The sequence below is a fragment of the Ctenopharyngodon idella genome, chromosome 5 (genome assembly GCF_019924925.1).
Source record: "Ctenopharyngodon idella isolate HZGC_01 chromosome 5, HZGC01, whole genome shotgun sequence".
Classification (NCBI taxonomy): domain Eukaryota; kingdom Metazoa; phylum Chordata; class Actinopteri; order Cypriniformes; family Xenocyprididae; genus Ctenopharyngodon; species Ctenopharyngodon idella.
This window is the reverse complement of record NC_067224.1, coordinates 11,105,703-11,129,011: the sequence shown is the minus strand read 5'-3', so window position 1 is coordinate 11,129,011 and position 23,309 is coordinate 11,105,703. Positions and strand designations below refer to the sequence as shown.

The 23,309-nt window shown below is 42.0% G+C and overlaps 1 protein-coding gene across 11 annotated transcripts in view; it reads left to right on the top strand.

The window, feature by feature from the left end:
• Nucleotides 1-23,309, top strand: part of LOC127512647 (integrin alpha-L-like) — a 343,148-nt gene that overhangs the window by 95,321 nt on the left and 224,518 nt on the right. For 10 of the 11 annotated variants that reach the window (XR_007930234.1, XR_007930232.1, XR_007930231.1 and 7 more), the window contains 3 exons: nucleotides 10,235-10,383; nucleotides 10,610-10,735; nucleotides 10,901-11,119. Coding sequence is in view for 7 of the 11 variants with exons in the window: in XM_051893749.1 (XP_051749709.1) it covers nucleotides 10,235-10,383; nucleotides 10,610-10,735; nucleotides 10,901-11,119 (494 nt within the window). In the remaining 4 variants the exon portion in view is untranslated. The remainder of the gene's footprint in view (nucleotides 1-10,234; nucleotides 10,384-10,609; nucleotides 10,736-10,900; nucleotides 11,120-23,309) is intronic. The other variant, XM_051893746.1, reaches the window with a different exon arrangement.

The window sequence follows — 23,309 nt, the reverse complement described above, 5'->3', positions numbered from 1 at the left end:
GATGAATGCGGCCAAGTACAGGGATATCCTGGACGAAAACCTTCTCCAGAGTGCTCAGGACCTCAGACTGGGCCGAAGAGGAACCTCAGACTGGTTCCAACAAGACAGTGACCCTAAGCACACAGCTAAAATAACGAAGGAGTGGCTTCACAACAACTCCGTGACTGTTCTTGAATGGCCCAGCCAGAGCCCTGACTTAAACCCAATTGAGCATCTCTGGACAGACCTAAAAATGGCTGTCCACCAACGTTTACCATCCAACCTGACAGAACTGGAGAGGATCTGCAAGGAGGAATGGCAGAGGATCCCCAAATCCAGGTGTGAAAAGCTTGTTGCATCTTTCCCAAAAAGACTTATGGCTGTATTAGATCAAAAGGGTGCTTCTACTAAATACTGAGCAAAGGGTCTGAATACTTAGGACCATGTGATATTTCAGTTTTTCTTTTTTAATAAATCTGCAAAAATGTCAACAATTCTGTGTTTTTCTGTCAATATGGGGTGCTGTGTGTACATTAATGAGGAAAAAAAATGAACTTAAATGATTTTAGCAAATGGCTGCAATATAACAAAGAGTGAAAAATTTAAGGGGGTCTGAATACTTTCCGTACCCACTGTATAAAATAGTTCCAGAGATATTTGTTTGCTGTACCAATTAGTTAGGGGCCAAGCACCGAAGGTGCATAAGCACCTATTGTATCTGTTGGCATTCTTTTTTAACTATTATTAATGGTGCTTGCCAAAGGCAAAGCATCATTAATGTTCTCTTGCATACTTATTAATGGTGCTTGCCAAAGGTGAAGCATCATTATTGTTCTCCTCCATACTCCTTCTTCTGGACAAAATTTCGGCGCGTAACTCGTCCCGCAGCTTTTGTCCTAGACCCATGAATCGTCAAATCGTGCGAATTATTGAAGAATGGTGTGCTATGACTTTTATAAGCGATCAGGTGTATGATGTTCGCCCGGTGGGTGAAAAATCACCTGAAAAATCCCATAGACTTAACATTGCAACAAACTATGACAAGTCATAACTCTGGATCACAATGTCATAGAGACAAGGGGGTGGGCTCATTTTACTCAGGCAACCAATCAGTCTCTCAGGATCATTGTGAATCTATCAAGCCACGCCCTAGCAACCATATAGAGCACCTTAGTAACAAGCTCCATAGACTTCCATTGAAAAAGATCAAAGGAATATCATTGGATAGAAGTGTCATAGAAACATGAGGGTGGGCTCATTTGACTCGGGGCAGCAAACGGCCAATCACAAATCACCTTCAAGACTTCATAGCCATGCCCTAGCAACCATTTAAAGCACCCTAGCAACCCAAAGCATAGAGAGATATCTTCAAATCTGAATATCATAGAGGCATGGGGGTTGGTTTATATCATTCATACTGGCAAGCAGCCTTTGGAGTATCATCATTGGCAGCTGCCAAGCCACTCCCTAGCAACCAAACAGAGTACCCTAGCAACCGTTTTGCAAGACCAAAATCTCTTCATCAGAACATCGTACACACATAGGGGTTGGTTTATATTGGCAAGCAGCCTTTGGAGTATCATCATTGGTAGCTGCCAAGCCACTCCCTAGCAACCAAACAGAGTACCCTAGCAAACATTTTGCAAGACCTACATCTCTGCATCAGAACATCGTAGAGACATGGGGGTTGGCTTATATTGGCAAGCAGCCTTTGGTGTATCATCATTGGCAGCTGCTAAGCCACTCCCTAGCAACCAAACAGAGTACCCTAGCAACTGTTTAGCAATACCTATATCTCTGCATCAGAGCATTGTAGAGACATGGCGGTTGGCTCTTTTGACTCATGCTAGCAAACTGGACTTCCAACATGCTACACATGCTAGCAGTGACTAGCTACATGCTAATAGCAATTAGCTTAGGGTTTAAACATTACACAAACAAGTGTTAGCATCATGCTAGCAACATGCTAATCGTGTTAACATCATGCTATGAACATGCTAATCATGTTAGCATCTTGCTAAAAACACTCTAGCAACATGCTAATCATGTTAGCATCTTGCTACCAACATGCTAATCATGTTAGCCTCTTGCTAAAAACATGCTAGCAACATGCTAATCATGTTAGCATCATGCTAGCAGCATGTTAATCATGCTAGCATCATGCTAGCATCATGCTAATCAAGAGTGCTGAGTTTTGCCACTGCAAGCACCATTCACATTTTCTTCAGGAAATGTACATTCTAGTTATTATTATTCTTCCACACAAAACTTCGGCGCGCTACTCCTCCCGCAGCGTTTGTCATAGACCCACGAATGAGGCATCAAATCGTGCAGATTATTGAGGAATGGTGTGCTATGACTTTTATAAGCGATCGGGTGTACGATGTTCGTCCGCCTGGCGAAAAATCGGCCGAAAAACCCCATAGACTTAACATTGCGACAAACTTTGACGAGTCATAGCTCCTAACAAGGATTTCGTAGAAACATGTGGGTTACCACGTTTGAAGAGGCTGGCAGACTCTGTAAAACCATACCTCAAAATGGGGTGTAAGTTGTACCCCTGGGGCGCAAGAGCTGCCCAAAGTTGCCCTATAGACATACTATGGTGAAACCGTGCCCAAGAAACAGTGTGTTTTTCCTACTATGGTAAATTACATAGGGATTTTGTATTGAACATAACTCTGGATCACAATGTCATAGAGACAAGGGAGTGGGCTCATTTCACTCAGATGACCAATCAGTCTCTCAATCAGGATCATTGTGAAGCTCACACCCTGGCAACCATTTAAAGCACCCTAGCAACAGGTTCCATAGACTTCCATTGAAAAAGATCAAAGGAGTATCTTTGGATAGAATGCCATAGAAACATGAGGGTGGCATACTCACAAGCAGCCTTTGGAGTATCATCATTGGCAGCAGCCACTCCCTAGCAACCAAACAGGGTACCCTAGCAACCGTTTAGCAAGATCTATATCTCTGCATCAGAACATTGTAGAGATATGGGGGTTGGCTTATATTGGCAAGCAGCCTTTGGTGTATCATTACTGGCAGATGCCAAGCCACTCCCTAGCAACCAAACAAAGTACCCTAGCAACTGTTTAGCAAGACCTATATCTCTGCATCAGAGCATCGTAGAGACATGGCGGTTGGCTCTTTTGACTCATGCTAGCAAACTGGACTTCCAACATGCTACACATGCTAGCAGTGAATAGCTCAGTGTTAAAATGGGCTAAGAACGTGCTAAGAACTCTATAAAAACTCCATAGTAACCATCTATGACAACTATCAACCACCTAGTAACATCATAGCAACCACCCAGGTTACCATAGCAACTGCCTAGCAACCACCCAGAACACCCTAGCAACCGCCTAGCAACACCTTAGCAACCACCCCAAGTACCTTAGCAACTGCCTAGCAGCACCCTAGCAACCACTCAGGTTACCATAGCAACCGCGTTGCAACCACCCAGAACACCCTAGCAACTGCCTAGCAACACCTTAGCAACCACCCCAAGTACCTTAGCAACACCCTAGCAACCACCCAGGTTACCATAGCAACCGCCTAGCAACCACCCTAAACACCCTAGCAACCGCCTAGCAACACCTTAGCAACCACCCCAAATACCTTAGCAACATCCTAGCAACTACCCAGGTTACCATAGCAACCGCCTAGCAACCATCCAGAACACCCTAGCAACTGCCTAGCAACACCTTAGCAACCACCCCAAGTACCTTAGCAACTGCCTAGTAACCACCCAGGTTACCATAGAAACCGCCTAGCAACACCTTAGCAACCACCCCAAATACCTTAGCAACATCCTAGCAACTACCCAGGTTACCATAGCAACCGCCTAGCAACCATCCAGAACACCCTAGCAACTGCCTAGCAACACCTTAGCAATTACCCCAAGTACCTTAGCAACTGCCTAGCAACTGCCTAGCAACCACCCAGGTTACCATAGCAACCGCCTAGCAACCATCCAGAACACCCTAACAACCAACTACAACACCTTAGCAACCACCCCATATACCTTAGCAACTGCCTAGAACACACTAGCAACCACCCTGGCATCCGAGTCCGGTGTTTTGCCACTGCAAGCACCATTCACATTTTCTTCAGGAAATGTACATTAGGGGCCAAGCACCGAAAGTGCGTAGGCACCTATTGTATCTGTTGGCGTTCTTTTTAATTCTTCTTCTTCCGCTTCTTCTTCTTTTTCTACTTCTTCTTCTTCTTCTGCTCTTGAGTCTATGGCAGCCCATAGAACCGATTGCGGGAATGTTATGATATTTGGCACACAGTTAGAGGACAGTCTGATCTGTTTCCATAGCAAATTTGGAGTCTCTAACTCAATCCCACCAGCGCCACCAGCTGTCCAAAATTTCACTCATGTTTATGTTAATAACTTTTGAACCGTAAGAGTTAGAAACAAAATTCTTTTTTCCTCTGATTCCTTGGGTCACGACAAATCGATTTTTTTCAGCCATTTTGAATTTTCTGAAAAACCTACTTTTTCGAACTCCTCCTAGGCCGTTACTCCGATTTTCACGAAAATTGAACCAGATCATCTTCAGACCATGCCGACAAAAAATTATGGAATTAACATCAACAATCAAACATTAATTACATCATGCTGAGTCGAATGATATCCAATTTTCCCATATTGGCCATTTTAACCATTGGCCATTTTGAATTTTGTGCTAAAATGCTGTATTTTTTTAATACATTAGCGTATCATTAGCGTATCGTTACGAAACTCGGCATGGATCTTTGGCACCATGACCCTAACAGTACTCAAAAAGTTTCGGCACAGTGCCACCTTGTGGTCAAAAGTTATAACAAAATTTACAAAAATGCTAATAACTTTTGACTATTTTAACCTATTGTAATGAAACTGGTCTCAGTAGATTCCTTGGGTCATGCTGAGATAGATATAGATATCAAATTTACCATAATCGGCTGAACTTCCTGTCCGCCATATTATTTTTCTTTAAAAACCTACTTTTTCGAACTCCTCCTAGACCGTTGCTCTGATTTTCACAAAAATCGAACCGTATCATCTTCAGACCATGTTGACAAAAAGTTATGGATTTCAAGTCGATATGTCAAACTGTTTTTGTATACCGGAGCAACGAATTTGAGGCATGATGCAAAACCGACTCTTGAAGCTGTATCTCTGCAATGCTTTGGCATATTGACACCAAACTTTGCGAGTGTCATTGTCACCTCACTCTGACCATACCTCATTAATTTAATTACAGTGCCACCTATTGTTCGGAAGTGATAAACCAGTAAATCTTTATTATTTACTGTATTTATGATTTTTTCAGCTCTTTTGCCTAAAAGGTTTTTGAAAAACCTACTTTTTCGAACTCGTCCTAGGCTGTTACTTTGATTTTCACGAAAATTGAACCAGATCATCTTCCGACCATGCCGACAAAAAGTTATGGAATTCAAGTTGATTTCTCAAACCGTTTTCAAAAACCACGCAAACAAATTTTACGTAGCTCTTGCGAAAATAGACATAAGGCTATATCTCTGCAACGCTTTATCGTATTCAGACCAAACTTGGTACATGTCATCACAAGCATGACCTGAGGCATCATGCAGCGTTTCGGCGCAGCACCACCTACTGATCCGGAGATACGAAAAAGGGCTATTTTTGCTTATAACTTCTGATGGGTTTGTCCAAATTTTTCCATATCGGCCATTTTGAATTATGTGATAAAATGCTGTATTGTATGAACGCATTAGCTTATCGTTACGAAACTCGGTATGGGTCATCAGCACTATGCCCCGAAGGAGCCTGAGAAGTTTCGGAACAGCGCCACCTAATGGAGAATTTTTTTTTCCATATGCTTATAACTTTTGATCTGGTTGGCTTATTTTCACGGGAGTCACATCCTTAGACTCCTGAATCCTTGCCGAATCCAACGATACTAAACATGCTAGGTTTTGACTTACGGTTTGTGTGGCGTGGTGATTTAGCACTTAAAAAACAATTGCGAATATCTTCGAAACCGTTAGTCCGATCGAGACAAAACCAGCGTAGGAAACACGAAACCTAAGCTGGTTAACTATGTGTCTAAGCCCAAATGTCAAAATTTTGATAGAAAGTGGCAAAAAAAAATCAAAACAAAGTCGTCCATGGGTCATTTTTTATGATCTCATACATTTAAATGTCTATAACTCTAAAACAAAATTTGACACACACATGTATGGGATCACCCTGAGGACACATAAAAAAATTGGTGGGATTGTGCCTCTTGGTGGCACTATAATTTAACAAAACATGAAATTTCCATTAACTTCAATACAGTATTATGATATAAAATGCTATATTATATAAATGCATTGATGTACCATTACGAAACTCAGGATGTGCCATCGACACCATGCTCTGGAGGTACACAATAGGTTTTGAGATAGCGCCTCCTTGTGGTCAAATTTTATTATGAAATTTTAAAAGAAATGCTAATAGCTTTATATAAATGTGGCCTATTGTAATGAGGCTGATCTTAACTAATTCTGTGGGTCATGCTGAGAACATTGATGCCAGTTTTGCCACAGTCAGCCAAACTTCCTGTCAGTCATTTTGATTTTCTTTAAAAACATACTTTTTCAAACTACTCTTAAACCGTTTGTCCAATTTTCACCAAAATCGAATCGTATCATCTTTAGACCATTCTGGTAAAAAATTATGGATTTCGTGTTGATAGACGAAACCTTATTTATTTACCTTATTCACAGCAACAAATTAGAGGCTTGATGCTAAAATGACTCTTGAGGCTGTATCTCTGCAACATATTAACACCAAACTTTGCAAGTGTCATTGTCACCTCACTCTGACCATACCTCATTAATGTAATCACAGCGCCACCTATTGGTCGAAAGTGATAAACCAGTAAGCTTTATTATTGACTGTATTTGTGATTTAACAGCTCTTTTGCCTAAAATGATCTTAATAGGTCTTTAATTGCTCACTGTTGCAGTTGGTCTAATGCTCATAGCCATGTTGGCTGGCTTCTTGTGCTGCTTTTGTGCTTGGCCCCGTAATTGCTGCTTGCAACTATATTTATTAATTATGTCTTTAATGGCTAATGTTTGCATTAGAGGTCATGAATGGTAATTTTGATTTGTTAAAATCTATATCTCCTCAGCCATATGCATGATAGTGCTTATAGCAGTTTGGAATTATATTTTGAAAATATTGTTGCAGTGTTTTGCAAGTATGTAACATTAAAAAAGATTTAAAAAAAATTCCAACTGTTTGTATTAAAGATTTCTGTTTTTATTATTATTATTATTATTATTATTACAGGAATTATTGTTCATTAGTTACATTTACAAGTAAGCAACTTAAAATGTATAATGAGCACATCTTCATGATTTCTTAACATTTGGTTTAGGAAAATTGCATCCTGTGTTTTCACTTTACTTAAAGCCATCAGTGATGCATTTATAGAGATTAGTAACTGTATTATTACAAACAATAAGTATTTATAAGAACACAACACAGTTATTAACAATATATTCACTAATTTGACAGAAATAAATCTGAATAAAAAGTCATTGTAACTATAATATAATAACATTATAGCAATGCAGGCTGCATCTTTATAGATGCATTCATGGAACCATATGACTGACTAATTAATACTTATAAATCAGTGTATAATGGATTATGAGCATGAGCATTGAAAAAGCAAATGCATTACTTACATTTTACTTAAATAAATAATATAAATGTAACTATAACTGTTGTTATAATACGGTATAGGTCTTAATAAGTCTTTATAAATATGTTTATAAAATAGTAATACTTGCTTATAAATAAGTATAAATGGAGCTATAATTCATTATAAGCATGGTCTTTATAGAAAATGTTACCACAAAAAAAGGCAACACTTTATAGAAAGTGTTGCTGGATTGACAAGCGGAAAAACTCCAGTCTTTTATCATAATTCCTTCTTCAACGACTTGATTAACTTTTCCAATTGACTCCAAAAACAGTACAATTGCACTATTCAGTTGCACCACTCGCACATGCGCACCGAGAGAGAGAGAGAAATTATGAAATCCCAAGCTTCTAGCAGTGTATGCACTTTGTAAAACCTGGCCTGAACAGACCATTAACCATTAATTTAACCATTCTGTCATTTCTTAGGCAGAGTTATTACATTTAGATCAGTGCACCAGTTCGGCTAGAATCTGGAGGTATACTTTGCGTCTTTCGTTTTTATGTTTTGTGTCTTTCGTTTGTGTTTTTAAATGGGGTTTCCCTTTGTTGGCATCTTTGGCTTGGAGAAGGGGGTTTCCCAGGTTTGTTGATTCGATGAAGGTCTTTTCGTGTTGTTTTCTTGACGTTTTCTTGGGAAGTCAATCACGTGGGTGTGTTGGCAGATAGATAGAGTCTCCCTTGTGGCTGAAGTTTGAAGTTTTGAGGCGGGCAAAGACTGTATAGTCATTGATGATTAAACTTTGCTGCAAAACTAAACGTAGAACATGAGACTCTCAATGGAAAGAACAAAAACTAAGTAAAAGAAAGAAAAGTGAGACGAGAGTAGTTAGATGGCTTGAATGAAACTGTTAATCGATTTTCAACTGATCTTGACCCTAACCCTATTGGTCACATTTATATGCCCCTGTGGGCCTCTCTAACACCTCTTCTAGCAGCAACCTAGTTTTCCCAGGAGGTCTCCCATCCAGGTACTGACCAGGCTCAAACCTGCTCAGTTTCAGTGGGCAACCAGTCTTGGGCTACAGGGTGATAGCTGCTGGCTATATAAATAATCTCATGGATGTGGTTATTGTGATTCATGGTTATAGTGGCACCAGCTAGCTGCAGTAAATGTGGCATATTCAAATGACTTTGACAGTCTGTTTATATTTACCCACTGTAAATGCATGGGCCTCAAATGGGCCTAATGTCTTAACTTTTCTTTCCTTTTGAAACACCTTTATACAACCGGATGTCCCAGTGCTCCGTATTACTTTACAAGGGAATTCACTGCAATGCAGCAGCAGGATACTTCAACACGCATTGATTAATTTGTTTGGTCTCTGAATTATGGATTTTTATTACCTAATATTGCTTTCCCCCTCTCAGGTTAACATTTTGCGGAAAAATTGCAGAAAGAAGACAAAAATGTGAGCTGCAGCAAAATATGCATAGTTTGTTTGATTTTGCAAACATTTAAATTTAATCAAACTTGGGTTTATTCAATAAGTCCTTCTCCAAAAGATGTTTTAATGAGTCATGTACAGATCTTTTAAACTGAGGTAACGGATTGCTCTTTAACTTCTCATAAAACATAGTATTAGACAGTTGTCTCTGAATTTTAGACTTACTGTATAATCTTGTCAACCCTTATCTGCACTGTAGACCACTATGGACTGATCTTTTTGAAATAATACCAGTTCAGCCAGTTGTGACTCTGTAAAATTATAAGCCAGTTTGTATAGTCTTTTCTGTTTCTTAAAAGATATGTCATTGCATTCCACAATACAACAGTAAGTGTCCAAAGAAGGGTTTCTATTGTTAGGAGGGGGAAAAAAACGATTTATATCTAAATGTAGTGTGGGATCGCTTACTTGAAGTGCTGTCATCCATTGAAGCATCACTGAAGTTATGAGAGGCAATGTTGGACGCAGAGACATTTGAGGGAAATAATCCAGTCTGAGACCGGCTACTATCACATCCACTGAAGAATTCTCTAATTCTTAGATTGAGAAAAACATTTTGCAAAAGGAGCAAATCACACACGGAAGCCTGTACCATAAACCTACCTACCGTAATACACTAACGTAATGCCAATTTAGCTGCTTTGTCATTAGATTATGACATTTAACACCCCTTTAGCAACATTTGTTGTTTTAAAAAAGCGCTAAGTGAAAAATCTAGACATTTTTTGGACTGCTGGTTAACATGTAGACAGTCACTATCGTTCCGTTGTCTGACAGAAAATATGTAAATGAGAATTATGTGATTATGATGGATAATGTGCTTCAGCATGGCTGAAGGCTGGCTGGTCTCTAAATCAGAGTGAGGCTGGCATTGTCCTTATCTGTGAGGCAGACAATATATGGGTATTCGCAGCACTAGTTTAAAAGGTCAAGTAACAGTTCCATCTACTGGCCTGAAATCAAATCACTCTGACCCTATTGTTGTTTTTTAACATTTTTTTTTTTTTATTAATATTATAGATCTTTAAAATATGCTTTTATAGTGAAGTAATTATATTGTATGCTGCAGGTTACTCTGTTGCTGTGGCATCAGTGAATGGTCATGTTGTGTACTTTGCGGGAGCACCAAGGCATCGACACACAGGGCTGGTGCTGGGATTTACACAGAACCATCAGAACCACAGCTGGACCATCTCTCATAGGATATACGGATCACAGGTGTAAAATTGAATATACATTATATGCAACACACAGTATGCACATTATATTAGGGCTGACACATTTATGCTGTTTATATATTGACTTCTTCAGTACATTTATTTAAATATGCCCATGCATTTATCTTTGTAGTCTCTCCCATCTTTCAATCTTTCATACTTGCTTTCTTTCAGATTTTCTCTTTTTCATCTCTTCTTTTTCTTTCCCTCTGTTTTTCTCTCTGCAGCTGGGCTCATATTTTGGGGCAGAGTTGTGTGTGCTAGGTACTTCTGAGTTGTTAGCAGTCGGAGCTCCTTTATATTATGGTCATGGATTTGGAGGAGAGGTCCGGATATGCCCACTAAACACTATGGTAAGATCAACACACATTCGGACAGGGCTGAGATGGCACACATTACTATAAACGCAGCTATTTTTTTATTTTTTTATTTTTTTAAACATATGCTTTAGCATGTTATCCATTATAATCACAAATCATTGTTCAACTTCTTTATTACATTTATATAAAACTCCCAAGATCCCATTAGACACTGCTCAACTCAACTGCTCAGCGTTTCTCCGTGGGGTGGTGGGGAATGAGTTTGGCTGGTTTGGTACTTCTCTGGCAGCCATAAAGGACCTGAATGGAGATGGCCTTGAAGAGTTGGCAGTGGGGGCACCTCAAGAAGAGAAGGGCAAGGGAGCCATTTACATATTTTTGGGACAACCAGGAGGTATCAGAACAGAATACAGTCAGGTAGGAGACTGTTTTAAATAATTTCATTTTTAAGTTACGCAACCGTTCAGCTTAAGGTGGGCACGCTGGTTTGCTGCTGGTCTAAAGTGGTCTGCTAACTCTAACCAGGTTGAATGTAATATTAGTTGATCCACATCTCCGCTAACTGGAACAGCCACATGGTGGAACAGTAAAAGACGGCTGTCTATTACAGATGTGGCCATTGTGAATGCACATCATAAAGAAAAGGGATCCTGCTAAATAATGCAGTAGCACACAGGCAAAGGGATGCTCTGGCACAGGAAAGACATGATCAGTAGGGAGCAGTCATGCTATGCTGTGGACATGGCAATTAAAAGATTCATGATTCAGGTAATAATAGTATTTTTAAGCATTGATAATGGGCGTTTTATCATTAATACTAGGGCTGGGAAGCGATTCAAATTTTTAATCTAATTAATTAAATGATGTGGTGATTAATTAATCTAATTAATTGCAAAATTATTATACATCAAAATTGGTTCAGAAATTATCCCCAAAAGATAATTTGAAGTCATTATTGTGTAAAGCATCAAATAGACATTACAAAAAGTAGATTCCAAAAGAAATCTTTTATTTGATTCAATATAGAATTTATTACACAAACTTTTGGACCATGAGTTTGAGTAAATGATAACTGAATTTTAATTTTTGGGCGAACTATATCTTGATTTTTTTTATTTTTTATTTTTATTTTTTTAATGTTTTTTTTTAATCAATATGGAAATATGAAATTGAAAGTAAACATATGGTCAACTGATGTTTTATGAATCATTTTCTTAAAGAAGTTAATTTACTGAAGGCTACTAAGAAAGCTAGGTTAACTAAGTTTATTAAATTAATTCATAATATGTGCACATTCATTATTAATGTGGGGGGTGATGTGTCACACAGGCACAATAGCGCTGTATGACAGATGTATCATTTTTATTTAATTTTTCCTTTTTTATTCAAAATATTCACAAACTTGTTAACTATAGCCTATCATGAACTATATATAGGTTATATAGGCTATATAGGCACTGAGCAACCACGGAAAAATATAAGATATTCTCCATTCATTTTAACCCTCTGGGGCCTGAAGTGTTTTCTGGGCCCCGGAAGTGTTTTGACATGCCCTGACATTTGTGCTTATTTCTGTTATAGTCCACGTGATATGTGAAAATAATGTTCACTTTTTCATAAAAGCATGAAATTTGGTTCAGTTTGGGGCCCTGATTTTTTTCTAAAATGTAGCCATTTTGTATCATATCTCCTAAATCAAACATAACACTGAAAAGGTGATGTCTACCCCTATGTTTTGATGGTCAAAGATTACAATGATACTATATAAAACATCATAAACTGTTCATGTGAATAGTTAATGGTGAATTCAGTGGTGAATATTATTATTAATTAAATTATTATCTGAGAACCTAGGCTAGACTTTATAATATCACATCTGTTGCATGCATGTTGCGTAGAGTTTCAAAAACTTAATCCTTTTGAATCCTTCAGGGTTATTCAATATGACCTTAGCAAGAATGTCAGACACAAAAATGTACTTGCTAAAAAAAAAAATCCACACTGCTAAAAAAAAAAAAGAAAAAGAAAAAGAAAAAAAAAAAGGGGGGGGGCACTTAAATCACACATTGGATTATGAAATATTTAATTTGAAAATCTTTATTCATATACATTCTGTAATTTGTTAATATTAAAATTATGTGACAACAGTCAATGGAAACCAAAATCATCAACACAGTGGGCTGGATTCAAAAATCACAACAAAAATCAATGTTTATTGTAAAAAAGTAAAAGTTGCAGGCTGATCCAAGTTCATCACAACAACTCATAATGTACAGTATCTCACAGAAATGAGTACACCCCTCACATTTTTTTTTAAATATTTTGTTATATCTTTTCATGTGACAACACTGAAGAAATGACACTTTGGTACAATGTAAAGTAGTGAGTGTACAGCTTGTATAACAGTGTAAATTTGCTGTCCCCTCAAAATAACTCAACACACAGCCATTAATGTCTAAACCGCTGGCCACAGAAGTGAGTACACCGCTAAGTGAAAATGTCCAAATTGGGCCCAAAGTGTCAATATTTTGTGTGGCCACAATTATTTTCCAGCACTGCCTTAACCCTCTTGGGCATGGAGTTCACCAGAGCTTCACAGGTTGCCACTGGAGTCCTCTTCCACTCCTCCATGATGACATCACAGAGCCATTTGAGGATGCCCCACAGATGCTCAATAGGGTTTAGTACCCTTAGCTTCTTTAGCAAGGCAGTGGTCATCTTGGCGGTGTGTTTGGGGTCGTTATCATGTTGGAATACTGCCCTGCGGCCCAGTCTCCGAAGGGAGGGGATCATGCTCTGCTTCAGTATGCCACAGTACATCTTGGCATTCATGGTTCCCTCAATGAACTGTAGCTCCCCAGTGCCAGCAGCACTCATGCAGCCCCAGACCATGTCACTCCCACCACCATGCTTGACTGTAGGCAAGACACACTTTTCTTTGTTTTCCTCGCCTGGTTGCCTCCACACACACTTGACACCATCTGAACCAAATAAGTTTATCTTGGTCTCATCAGACCACAGGACATGGTTCCAGTAATCCATGTCCTTAGTCTGCTTGTCTTCAGCAAACTGTTTGCAGGCTTTCTTGTGCATCTACTTTACATTGTAGCAAAGTGTCATTTCTTCAGTGTTGTCACATGAAAAGATATAATAAAATATTTACAAAAATGTGAGGTGTGTACTCAGTTCTGTGAGATACTGTAAGTCAGAAGTGTGTAGGGCTGCACAATGAATCAAATTTCTAATCAGATGCCACTATTACATAATCATTCAAAAGTGCAATTACAAAAACAAAAAAAACAAAAACAACAACAACAACAACAACAACAAAAGGTTCACTTACAGTGCATTATTTTTTGTGCTTAAAGGTGACCTATTATGCCCCTTTTGACAAGACGTAATATAATTATCTGGTGTCCCCAGAATGTGTCTGTGAAGTTTCAGCTCAAAATACCCCACAGATCATTTACTATAGCTTGTCAAATTTGCCCCGATTTGGGTGTGAGCAAAATCAAGACGTTTTTGCTCTCCGCCCCCAAGCTCGCTCGTCATTCCAATACACTGAGGCATACATAATACAGAAGCTAACACAGCAAATATAACTCGCAAAATGGATCATTAAAAACTGTTCTTGATGCAGCATATAACATAGGTATGACATGTATTTTGTGGATGTTTGCTAAAATTCGATTCTGAATGATTTTGATAGCGTGATGCACGGCTAACATGGCTAAAGCTACACACTGTTGGAGAGACTCAATAAAAATGAAGATGCATTTATGAATTATACAGACTACACACGTTTTGGGGATAAAAATGAAAATAACGAAATGGCTCAGTTCCCTTTCGAGGGAACTCGCGCTGCGTCCGATAGGATCGCTTTGGGAACGCCCTCAGCGTGATAGCGTCTGATGCACGTCTGTCAGCTAGTCCAATGGCGAGAGTGAACGTCACGGGCGGGTGAAGTCACGACCAGGAAAGGATAAATACACATCCGGCGAGACCAGCTCTATGTGAAACTGTCCTTGTCTATTTATTGTTGTCTGTCACGATATAGCACAGCTCAATATATAACAGTTATGGCGAACACACAGGCATTTAAACCGTGTACTCCTCCCTGCCCTTGTTTCCTCACGGGTGGGGATACACACAATTTGTGTGTGATGTGTTTGGGAGCGGAGCATGCTCTTTCAGCCTTCGAGGGGGCTGAATGCGAGCATTGCGAAAAGCTTCCTCTTAGTACGCTCCGCTCCCGCCTCGCACTTTTCGAGAAAAGTGCGCAGGCAAGCGTTCCTCACGGCTCTGGGCCCGCGTCTGCCGAGGCGGCACGGAGAAAGATGTTGTGGGGCTCGCAGATGGATCTGTCAGCGGGGCTTGAGACGGGCATGAGTGCTCAGGCTGCAGGGCATACGCATCCTGAATTATATCGACGACTGGTTGATTTTAGCACAGTCAGAGGAGATGGCGGTTCGGCATCGAGATGTCGTTCTCGCACATATTCAGAAATTGGGGTTGAGACTGAATGCCAAGAAAAGCGTGCTTACTCCACGACAGAGGACCACTTTTCTTGGTGTGGTTTGGGATTCAGTGACAATGCGAGCATGTCTCTCTCCAGTTCGCATCACTGCTATTCTATCAGCCATGAAAGAATTGAAGTTAGGCCAGTCACGCACTGTAAAACAGTTTCAGAGACTGTTGGGTCTGATGGCAGCAGCGTCCAACATGATACCTTTTGGCCTGCTGTACATGAGACCCTTACAGTGGTGGCTCAGGACCAAAGGGTTCTCCCCGAGGGGCAACCCACTTCGTATGATCAAGATCACGCGGCGCTGTCTCCACGCTTTGATCATATGGAAGAAAAATTGGTTCCTGTCCCAGGGCCCTGTGTTAGGAGCTTGATGTCGCCGTGTCACTCTGATGACGGACGCTTCTCTCACAGGCTGGGGAGCGGTAATGGAAGGCCGCTCAGCTCAGGGTCTGTGGAAGAGTCATCAGCTCTCGTGGCACATAAATTGCCTGGAGATGATGGCGGTCTTCAATGCTTTGAAGTTCTTCCTTCCAGACCTGAGGGGCCATCATGTGCTAGTCAGGACGGACAACACATCGGTGGTCTCGTATATAAATCGACAGGGGGGTCTGCGGTCGCGCCCATTATGCAAACTGGCGCAACAGATCCTCCTGTGGTCTCTGGGGAAGATGCTCTCCTTGAGAGCTATCTAGATTCCAGGGACTCAGAATATTGGAGCAGACATCCTGTCGAGGCAGGGGCTGAGGCCAGGGGAATGGAAACTTCACCCAGAGGTGGTGAAGCTCATATGGGAGATTTATGGCCAAGCGGAAGTGGATCTGTTTGCGTCTCAGGATACGACGCACTGTCCACTTTGGTTCTCCCTCACACATCCAGCTCCTCTGGGACTGGATGCCATGGTACAGACATGGCCGAGGCTGCGTCTGTATGCATTTCCCCCAGTTTTTCTGCTCCCGAGAGTTCTGGAGAAAATTTGCCAGGAAGGGATAAGTCTACTGCCAGTAGCACCTCACTGGCCAAGCCGCATATGGTTTTCAGACCTGATAGCTCTTCTCGATGGCTCACCTTGAAAGATTCCGATCAGGAGGGACCTCCTGTCTCAGGTGGGGGGCACGATTCTCCATCCCCGTCCAGAAATGTGGAATCTGTGGGTTTGGCCTCTGAGGGGGCCAAACTCATAGAGGCTGGTCTCTCAACTGAGGTTGTAGATACCATTCTTCAATCCAGAGCTCCTTCCACTAGGAAACTATATGCCTTGAAGTGGAAACTTTTCACTTCCTGGTGTCAAGAACGGCAGTTGGATCCAGTCTACTGCCCGATAGGTTCAGTACTTGAGTTCCTACAGTGCCGCTTCTCATCTGGGTTAACCCCATCTACACTTAAAGTATATGTTTCAACTATATCTGCTTACCATGCCCATGTGGATGGTACTACTGTCAGGAAGAACCCGTTAGTTATTCGTTTCCTCCGTGGCACCCAGAGGCTGAGGCCTGCGATGCGCACGAGGGTCCCTGCTTGGGATTTGGCCATTGTGTTAGAAGGCCTATCTACAGCTCCATTTGAGCCACTTGAGTCAGTCTCAGATAAGTTCCTGACACTTAAGACTGTCTTCCTTCTCACCATATCATCCCTTAAGAGAGTAGGAGACCTTCAGGCCCTTTCAGTGTCCCCAACCTGTCTTGAGTTTGCTTTGGGGATGGTCAAAGCCTTCCTCTACCCCAAACCTGGGTATATCCCTAAGGTTTTGACTAACGTTCCAAGGCCTATTGTGTTGCAAGCCTTTTGTCCTCCTCCATTTGTTACCCCAGACCAGGAGAAACTGAATCCTCCATTTGTTACTGAATCCTCCATTTGTGCGAGCACTGGACACATATGTCCACAGAGCTGCCCTGTGGAGGAAAGCAGACGTTATTTGTGTGCTTTGGACCCCATAACAGGGGTCGTCCTGCATCTAAACACACTGTAAGCAAGTGGATAGTCGAGGCTATTTCGCTCGCCTACGAGGTCTCTGGCCAGCAGTGTCCTTTAGCTGTCAGAGCGCATTTGACTAGGAGTATGGCAGCCTCCAAGGCCTTAATTTCAGGGGTTTCCCTCAAAGAAATCTGCGATGCGGCCAGTTGGTCCTCGCCTCTCACATTTGTGAGGTATTATGACCTTGACCTGGACGCAGCTCCAGGATCATCGGTGTTGCTGTCTTAAGTGTGCCACAGTTTCACACAGACAGGTATTTGTGATTATGCCGTTTTGGTATATCGTTCCCAAAGCGATCCTATCGGACGCAGCGCGAGTTCCCTCGAAAGGGAATGTCTCAGGTTACGTATGTAACCATAGTTCCCTGAGAAAGGGAACGAGACCCTGCGTCGCGTTGCCATACTCCCTGCATCCCTGTGATCGATTTGCTTCGGCAATTTGAGCTGAAGCCGGTCTCGCCGGATGTGTATTTATCCTTTCCTGGTCGTGACGTCACCCGCCCGTGACGTTCACACTCGCCATTGGACTAGTTGACAGACGTGCATCAGACGCTATCATGCTGAGGGCGTTCCCAAAGCGATCCTATCAGACGCAGCGTCTCTTTCCCTTTCTCAGGGAACTATGGTTACATACGTAACCTGAGACGGTCTCTGTGAATACAGTAAAGGTGCATCACAATTCGCATATTTATGCACTATTCTATGACGTTTTTAAGTACAAATAGTGCGAGTAGTGCCTTCACACAGAAAATTCCAAAAAGAAAAAGTGCACTTTAAATACTCGGATGATGCACTAAATTAACAGAAAAAACTAAGTGTGGAATGTTGGACACTTCATGCACTCAACTGTTGCAGCTTTAATTACATTTCTGAGGGGGAGGGTGGAACAGACTCCGATGTTTAATGACAAAATAAGCTTATAAAATTCATACACTACATCGATGAGTACATAGTGCATAAGTACATGGTGTATAAGTGCATATTGTATAGTGTGTCATTTGGGACGCAACTTAAGAAACAATGGTATCTTTAGCCACATTTAACAGTACATTAGGAACGTGCTAAGTAAACACATTCAGGAAGACCATTTGCAAACATCACGAAATAAATATATATGAAATTGGATCAGTTGGTATCGATCCATCTTTGAGAATCAATTTCTGTGCAAATCCTGTGTTTTACTGACGATTGTGTCAAGCATTCTAATGTTAATGACTTAACGTTACACATACTGGTATATGAATTTATCTAGCCATATTCCCTTCATAAATAAAAAGTTTGCTATTATAGCTGTTAACAGATCAGTGATAATGTTTACATAGCTGAGACATATCATGAGCTCAGGGACGGTCGTTCTTGAGTGCTGCTGTCCTTCCTTCACGTAGCTTTAGTAATCCTGAAGACATTCAAGTGTGTTTGATCAGGGTTGTAGCTAAAGTGCGGGACAGCTGCTGCTGCTGCACTCCAGGACCAGTGTTACTCGACGCTTGCGAAAACAATGGCGGCGCAGTGGGTGGAAACATACAGATTCAGCACTTAAACATGGGAAAAGTCATATTTTCTTTAAGATGTGTTCTTTCTACAGGTTATCTTAGGAGTGTTTTCCATTGTTTTAATTTTAGTTTTGGTATGACATTATAATACCATATATTTTTACTTTTTTATTTAAGAAAGAAACCAAACCAATGACATTTGAGGCTTAATGCTATAGAAAAGTAATAAAAGTGTTTTCAGTTTGCTTATTTTCATATAAAAATATGGCATGCAGTTGTTTCAAACGACTGTATAAAGCTATTCAAAACATCAATCAGTATAAACTGTGATAATCATAATTCATAATTACAACACTACATCAACACTGTAATTTTAGCTAGCAGGTTAGTGTTAGAAGCATTGCCCTTCGTTTACATTGTAGCAACAAAATAAAACTTATAATTGTAACTGTTAATAGATAACACAACAACAAATAATGAAACTTACTTACATGTTGTGATCCATAAACAACTGATTGTGCTGACAAAGTAGGAACCGCTAAGTCTTTTAGAAGAATCTTATGCGTAGCGGGCATTGTACTCTCTTAGGTTCTAGAAGCTGTCCTCTGTAAAATGTGCAGCACACAGATAAACTTTGGGGTTATAATGTTCAGGAACAGTGTTAAAAATAATTTTTAAGCACTGTTTTCTAGGGCCGCCCCGTAATAGTCGACTAACCGTTAGTCAACGAGAAGAGGCTTAGTCGACCAAAATTTTATTAGTCCCTTAGTTGCAGGGGAAAAAATCCACAGGAAGTGGCGAAGGTCTGTGTCTGTGAGGGACAGATCGTTAACAGCTGGTCTATGTGGTAATTACAGTACATCAGGCAGGACATCCAAATTATCTGAAACATGTAAGTAGTAGCAACTTTACATGGCCGCTCGCTCTAACGTTAACCTGGAAAAATGTGGGCTATTCAAGTGTTTGTGCGTGAAAGCTGAATAGTATACTGCAGCTAACATGGAGGCGCTGGTGCGATCACTTGCATTTAAAATACTCCATCATTTTTGGTCATACAGATAAGAGTAATACATCTTTTGAATCTGTAAAGTCTACTTTTATTTGTGTGCAGTCACAATAACAACAAAACATTGTTCTTTTGTAAAATAATAAAAGCAACAGGGTGCGCGTTCTGCCCTCTCTCTCTGTGAACTTGAGCACGACACCATGTAAACTTGCTTCACAGACATGAAAAATATATCTATAGAAAGCAAAATGTCTACTTTTAAATGAACCAATTCAAGTGGAAAACAAATCTTCTCAGGTTATATAATCCGTATGAAACATGCATATAGGCGCGTCCACTACTGCATCGCCAACTTCATCACTGCAGCTGAAAATACAGAAAACGTCTCAGGTTACGTATGTAACCATGGTTCCCTGAGAACCAGGGAATGAGACTCTGCGTTTGAAATGCTATGGGGAACGTCACACGTGACTCGGTGTTCGAAAGCCAACTATCCAACAACTCCAATCCCTATTGGCCGGCGACAGCCTATGACATCATAAGGCGCACCCCGGAAGTATAAAAGGAGCGCCTGGGGAAGCAGTCAGTATCCATTGTCTTGAGGGACTGTTCCGCAGGCAGCCCGAAGCATGGCAAGGAAACGCAGAGTCTCGTTCCCTGGTTCTCAGGGAACCATGGTTACATACGTAACCTGAGATGTTCCCTTTCGAAAGGGAACTCGCTCTGTGTTTAAAATGCTATGGGGAACGATATACCCACGCCGCCATGCTTGAGGAGAGTGCATGCCAAATGAAATGGCTGAGACAAGTAAAGCAGTTTTTTGAAAAAACTGCATAGCAGCTCCCCCTCGGGTCACACCAGGCTGTCAGTGACAGCATTCCCTATGGCCAACAGCCCAAGCTGAGCCCACAGAAGGCCTTCCACAGAAAGGCCTACCAAGACCGCTAAAGGCATCTGGGACCGACTTTTCTGCAGACAAAGTGGTCCCTTTAAGGGAACCGAAAGGAACCCCGGCCAGTCACTAGAGGGGAACGAAGTCACCCCCAATGCCACCAGGGAGGCCGACCTGGCCTGTCATAGGACAAGCTTAGTCTTGGCCAATCCTGTCTGAGTACAGAATCTCTATAATGCATTCTTCATAGAAGACAGCAGGTAAGAGTGACTGCAGAAAGGCAGGAACAACTCAAACCCACGCGTAAAGACGGGCATCCTGGAGAGCAGAACTCAGCTGAGTGCTATAAACCCTCGTATTGGGGGGAGTATAATCCGCTCATCCTAGGATCTACTCAGCGCTTAATTAACACACTGAGGAGGCTGTGCACTAAACACCTGTTTATACAGGGGAGCACAAACCAGCCTAGGGCTGAATCTTAGGAGGAGGCCCTACCACCATGATCAGCTTAGGGAGCTAAGCACCATTACAAACATGACCCTAAAAGGGAAGTACAAAGCTCACCTAACAGGTAGACCATGCAATGGGCACATAATCATGGAGGCCAAAGAGGGGCCTACAGCATGATAGTAGCTATATGTGAAACAGAAGTATACTCAGAAAGTGGCCTGGAGGAGCCACCCTGAACACCTGTCTTGCCAGGGGCAGACAGACAACTTCAATGGCAGCATTAAGAGGCTGCAAAAGTGCCCGCATGACAATCCACCTAACACAATCCAATGAGCAGTGTACTCAGTAAAAGCACCTTTTTACTCTTTAAAGCAAGAGGAGTACAACATACGCCAACACGTATTAAGGAAGGCCTAACCAGGCCTATAACCTCAACAGACACGTGGTATCAGCTCGTGGCAGTGTTTTAGGCACCAAAAACGATAAATAACCAAACCAAAGGAGGTTAAATTTATCATCTGGGCCCCTGGCCAACCGGAAGTGTATACAGATAATTCTCGGAGAGAAATATACACAAACATAGGAATACATAAAACGCTACCACCCAACATGAACAGGCCTGATTAGGGCCTATCCGTCAAAGGTGGGGCGTGGCCGCTAAGGTGGTATGGTTTCCCAGGCATCCTGCCAACAAGTCAACTAAAAAGGAGGCCTTGTGGGGCCTACAAATTCAGCAACAAGTGGCGTTCAGCCTGTTTGCAGAATAAAAACACAAACTGTGCCAACATGTGAACTAGAAAGGAGGCCTGTTGGGGCCTACCATTCCAATGACACGTGGCTTCAGCTCGTGAATTTAAGGGGACCAAGCTACAGGGAACCAGCTCTAACCCAAATAAGCTATGGGAAGGCTTTATCAGGCGCCAAAAGCCTAATAAAGCCTGTTATTCGCTTCCAAATCTCATGGAAAGAGAAAGAAAGCGAAGTTCACAAGCCACAATGTCAGGCGGCCAATTAAGGTCGCCAAAACATATAAACTGAAGTGGTGAGTGACAACTCAGACTACACTGAAACTAGCTGAGAAGCTCAAAGGAGACTAAGCGGCAGCCATTTTGTGGCCTGCTTAGTCAACTTGAAAACCACTTCAGTTTTGCCCAAAAACCCCTTAAACATATTTTACTGTTACATGCTCAGGAAAATATAATCATACATAGGAACAAAACAAGGTCAAGCATTTAAATAATGAATGGGACCTTGTCTTACCTTCCCGTGGCTCAAAGACCAGGGACTCTTCCTTCAGATTTTGATGGAAGGATAGAATCCAGGTTCTGAAGCCAAAAGAACCCTTTTCACTATCAAGCCAGAAGGCGGGCCATCAGAGAAAAATTTCATCATGGGCCCAGCCGTCAGCCTGACTGTTCAAAGGTGTCTCCTGAACATGTACAGTTAGTTAAGGACTCCCGGGAGGCCGAGGAAGAGGGGCGAGGGTAGATGTGATATTGCCCTCACCAGAGAGGGGATCGATCACCGGCGTTGCTGGCGCCTGTGTTCGATCACCTCCCTCAAATCTTGCCTCTTCCTCGTATCCCGCCGCTTTTGTGACTTACTTTGAGGTGGAGGAGGCGCTCGAGCGGCAACACTGGATCGCTGGCCCTGTCTCTGAGTCTCGGCTCGAGACAGGCCAGGGCCTCCCGGCTGTCTGGGCCCAGAATCGGATCTGAGCGGTATACAGTTCTTATAAGCTGCTGAGCGTGCCCTCACCTCTCTGAACTTTCCAACTACGGTCTCAATGGAACCACCGAAAAGTTCAGAAGGCGAGACCGGGGCATCGAGGAGAAAGCCCTTCTCTTTCTCCTCAATGTCCTCCATGTTCAGCCACAGATGTCTCTCCGTGGCCGCCATGATCGACCAATCGAGGCGGCCATCTGCTTGGTGGCCCAGAGAGCGAGATCTGTGGTGCAGCGCAGCTCAGCTACCGCATCAGGGGACAAACCCTGCCCCTGATCCAGATCCTTCAGCAAGTCAGCCTGGTAGGCTTGTAACACCGCCATAGTCTGCAAAGCCGTGCCAGCCTGACCCTCTGCAGCGTACGCCCTGCCGTTCAGACGAGATGTCATCTTAAGGGGTCTAGACGGCAGGAATGCACTGCCCGTGACGAGATAGTTTGCGAACGTCTCGTCAATGGGCAGCATCGACACATACCCATGCTGGCGTAATCCCTCCACATCAGCGAAATTTCCCCGCTGATGTGGATGTATTCTCGCCGAGTAC